The 4,215-nt window shown below is 38.1% G+C and overlaps 1 protein-coding gene across 3 annotated transcripts; it reads left to right on the forward strand.

Moving 5' to 3' along the window:
• The first annotated feature begins 282 nt into the window (after positions 1-282).
• Positions 283-3,902, forward strand: LOC111433433 (probable alkaline/neutral invertase D). Of its 3 annotated transcripts, none has more exons than XM_023070485.1 (6): positions 283-680; positions 1,340-1,365; positions 1,500-1,913; positions 2,027-2,458; positions 2,602-3,160; positions 3,268-3,902. In XM_023070485.1, exons 3-6 carry the CDS (start codon positions 1,536-1,538, stop codon positions 3,561-3,563), a joined length of 1,665 nt encoding a protein of 554 aa, XP_022926253.1. In that variant the 5' UTR covers positions 283-680; positions 1,340-1,365; positions 1,500-1,535; the 3' UTR covers positions 3,564-3,902. The 3 variants fall into 3 exon arrangements, with proteins under 3 accessions (XP_022926253.1, XP_022926252.1, XP_022926254.1); XM_023070486.1 differs by lacking the exon at positions 1,340-1,365 and having other exon boundaries at positions 291-417; positions 595-680; XM_023070484.1 differs by lacking the exon at positions 1,340-1,365.
• The last annotated feature ends 313 nt before the right edge of the window (positions 3,903-4,215 follow it).

The following is a 4,215-nucleotide window of genomic DNA, read 5'->3' on the forward strand; positions in this document are numbered from 1 at the left end:
CATTATTCACTTATTTAAAAGCAATTACTAGATTGCTAATTTTACTATTTTTTTTTATTTATATAAAAAAACTAAATAGTAATAATTAAAAAAAAAAAAAAAAAAAAGACTTGGGAGTCCACTTAGGTAAGAGAAATGGAATTTTAATTGGAATTAAAAAAAAAAAGAAATAGGAAAGAGACAATTTTATGGCCACCTACCCGTTACTTTTGATTTGGTCAAAAATCAGGCGCTTCATTTCTCCTATAAATAAGCATCCCTTCTCTTTATATAATCCCCACCATCAATTTAGGCTGCGTTTTTCATTTTAATTGTTAATTATTTATTCTGCCTCGACACACTTGTCAGACGGAACCCTCAAAACTGCGTCGTTTTTGTCCACGTCGGACTAAGGTCACCGGCAGTTCCCGTTTCCAAGTAACCTCTCTCTCTCTCTCTCTCTCTCTTAACATCTGTGGAATTGGATTAGGGAGAGAGATACACACATTGGCTTCCCCTTCCCGCTTCTTCAGCTATATAAATACCAGCTGTTGACAACTGCGGATTTTTTTTTCTCCTTTTTCCTTATTTTTTTCCCTACTCTCTCTCTCCTAGTTTCTTCCTTCTCCGGCGAGGATTTCCCGGCGAGAGCGCCGACTTTCACTCTTATTCCTCCGCCTTCCTCTCTTCTGCTCTCTCTGGTATTCTCTCTTCCTCTCTCTTTCTCTCGCTCTGATTCCTTGTTTTGTGGTTGTTGTTGTTTGTTGTGGCTGAGTAGAGCTTCAGATCTGGCGGTTTTGGTGCCATTGAATGGATGTCTGCCTACCCTCTGTTTTTTCCACCTCTTTGAATTTCACTCTCTTGTTGTGGTGTTCTTTGTGGATATTGTTTTTCATGCTCTCTTCTCTCTGCTTTCGAGTCCATGTTTTGCTTGATCGTGTTCTTGATCTGCTATCATCAAAGCTTTCTCCAGGATATTTTCTTCGACTTGTTTTGTTTTTTGTTCATTTCTCCTTGTTTTTCTATGTGATTTACTTGTGATTTCTTATTTTGCTAGTTGATTAGTTCATACGTTCGTGGCGATGGACCTTATGTGTGTATTTACATATTAAAATGCTTGTTGGATTTTACTCTTGTGTCTTGCTGAAAGGGTTTGAAATGATTTGATATGTAGAATATCTTGTAATATGATTGAGAATTTTAAGTTTTGGCAAATCAACTTCCTAGTAATTAATGAACATTTCTATATCTGTCCACTTTCCTTCGATGCTTTTGGACGTTATATATTTGGCTTTTCGTTTCCTTCTGCGAGTCACGGGTTTTTTTATGTTTAAACCTTCCTGTATTTTACTCCGTGCAGGATAGAAAGCCGGGTTTCCTTTTTCTGTACCATCGACTTTACGTTTCCGTTTAAATTAAAAAATTGAAGGATTGACCTTCGATTCTTTTAAATATTGTTGTGCACTACAAACGGTTGTGGTTAATGAATGACTAATTGTAAATATCTGTTCATAACGCAGGTATTTCTTGTCTGGATCATTTAGAGGAAAAGGGAAATGGATGGGTTGGGACTTCGAAATGTGAGCTCACATTGCTCGATCTCTGAGATGGATGATTATGATCTGTCTCGGCTTCTTGACAAACCTAAGCTCAATATTGAGAGGCAAAGATCATTTGACGATCGGTCTCTCAGCGAGTTGTCCATCGGCCTTGCTCGGGGAGGTTTGGACAACTTTGAGAGCTCGTATTCACCTGGTGGAAGGTCAGGATTTGATACCCCTGCTTCATCTACTAGAAACACATTTGAGACCCACCCAATGATTGGTGAAGCATGGGAAGCTTTGCGGAGATCCTTGGTGTATTTTCGTGGCCAACCAGTTGGAACTATTGCAGCATATGACCATGCCTCAGAGGAAGTTTTGAACTATGATCAGGTCAATGGATATGCATCCAGTAAAAGTATTCGAAAATGATTTTGGATATTTACAGTTTGTGAAAAGAACTGTTAGAGACAATCTAATGTTTGGTTATGTTGCTTTTCTCTCAGGTTTTTGTTAGGGATTTTGTACCCAGTGCTCTGGCTTTTCTGATGAATGGAGAGCCGGAAATAGTTAAGAATTTCCTGTTAAAGACTCTCCAGCTTCAGGGATGGGAAAAGAAAATAGACAGATTCAAGCTTGGGGAAGGTGCAATGCCTGCTAGCTTTAAGGTTCTTCATGATCCTGTTAGAAAAACAGATACCATAGCTGCTGACTTTGGAGAGAGTGCTATTGGAAGAGTGGCTCCTGTCGACTCTGGATTCTGGTGGATCATTCTGCTCCGTGCATATACCAAGTCAACTGGTGATCTATCTCTGGCTGAAACACCAGAGTGTCAGAAGGGAATGAGGCTTATTTTAACTTTATGTCTGTCAGAGGGGTTTGATACATTCCCAACTTTACTTTGTGCTGATGGATGCTCCATGATCGATCGAAGAATGGTAAAATTTCTTTATATTTTCTGCTTGTTATAAACTTACATTTACATGTTTTTCATTTCATATTATGTGATTATAATTTGATTATCCTATTGAAATTACAATTACATGTTTTTCATTACATTTATATGTGCTTTTATTTTCAGGGTATATATGGTTATCCTATTGAAATTCAAGCCCTTTTCTTTATGGCCTTGAGATGTGCTCTGGCTATGCTGAAACATGATGCTGAAGGAAAAGAATGCATAGAGCGCATTGTGAAGCGTTTGCATGCGTTAAGTTATCACATGCGGAGTTATTTCTGGCTTGACTTCCAGCAACTAAATGACATCTACCGTTATAAAACTGAAGAATATTCTCATACAGCTGTAAATAAGTTCAATGTCATCCCCGATTCAATCCCAGATTGGGTGTTTGATTTTATGCCCAAACGTGGTGGGTACTTTGTTGGTAACGTCAGTCCTGCAAGAATGGATTTTAGATGGTTTGCATTAGGTAATTGTGTTGCAATTCTGTCTTCTCTTGCCACCCCTGAGCAGTCCATGGCTATTATGGATCTTATTGAATCACGCTGGGAGGAGCTGGTTGGAGAAATGCCTTTGAAAATATCATATCCTGCCATTGAAAGCCATGAATGGCGAATTATTACTGGTTGTGATCCAAAGAATACCAGGTGGAGTTACCATAATGGTGGATCTTGGCCAGGTTTGTTCATTCCCTCATATTTCTCTTCAACTTTATAACGAGAAACCATATCAATTCATTACCCCATTTTGATGTTAATATCATGTTCCTCCTTGCTGTGGATCCAGTGCTACTATGGCTGCTAACAGCAGCGTGCATAAAAACTGGACGACCACAGATTGCAAGAAGAGCGATTGAGCTGACGGAGAGTCGTTTGCTGAAGGATGGTTGGCCGGAATACTATGATGGAAAGTTTGGAAGATATGTAGGAAAACAAGCGAGGAAATATCAGACGTGGTCCATAGCAGGATACTTAGTTGCAAAGATGATGTTGGAAGATCCATCACACTTGGGAATGATTTCACTTGAAGAGGACAAGCAAATGAAACCACTGATCAAGAGATCATCATCTTGGACCTGCTGAAAGAAGAAGGATGAAGAAGAAAGAGGTATCTGGGTTTTTCATTTACCTTCCTTTGTAACACTATTCTTTTACAGTTTAGATGTGTACGATACCATCATCAAATCTGCAGTGACTTGGCTTTATTCGGGTCTTCAAAAAAGGTATGCGCCTCACGTTTTTGGCACAAAATTCTACTAAAAGATATTCCTTTGTTGAGATTTACTCAGCCGCTGAATGAATTAATGGCTGCTTGGCTAAAGGGTGAACTTCGTTAATATATGGACTTTTTGGGTCTTTTCTTCCATTCTGAACTTCATTAATAAATGGCCATTCTTGTCCACCTATCCTTTTATTTACCTACCTTTATATATCAATTTCCTTGAGTTTTAAGTTTGAGATAAGAGTATTTGAACCTGCCAGTCTCTTTTTACATTGGTAAATTGAATTGTTGTTTCACATTTATACTTTGAAGCACTCATTTACATCCATTTCAGTTTAGGTTTTCAAAATTAAGAGTTGTATTGATGATCTTCATCCGTATTAATTCACCATCAAATGTAAGTTTTGTTGATCTTAGATTCAGGCATGCGATGTGCATGCTGGTAATTTTATTTTGTCATGTCTATGTTTTGAAATTGTGTGCACTATTTACTTATTTCAAAATCATAGTTCA

This window comes from Cucurbita moschata, unplaced genomic scaffold, assembly GCF_002738365.1.
Source record: "Cucurbita moschata cultivar Rifu unplaced genomic scaffold, Cmos_1.0 Cmo_Scf00042, whole genome shotgun sequence".
NCBI classification, from domain to species: domain Eukaryota; kingdom Viridiplantae; phylum Streptophyta; class Magnoliopsida; order Cucurbitales; family Cucurbitaceae; genus Cucurbita; species Cucurbita moschata.

Bases quoted from the DNA above. Each gene is read 5' to 3' on its own strand.
- LOC111433433 (XM_023070485.1), top strand. From the start codon at position 1,536: ATGGATGGGTTGGGACTTCGAAATGTGAGCTCACATTGCTCGATCTCT. The intron at 2,459-2,601 runs GTAAAATTTCTT...TTTTATTTTCAG, and splicing joins CCATGATCGATCGAAGAATG to GGTATATATGGTTATCCTAT. The intron at 3,161-3,267 runs GTTTGTTCATTC...CTGTGGATCCAG, and splicing joins TAATGGTGGATCTTGGCCAG to TGCTACTATGGCTGCTAACA.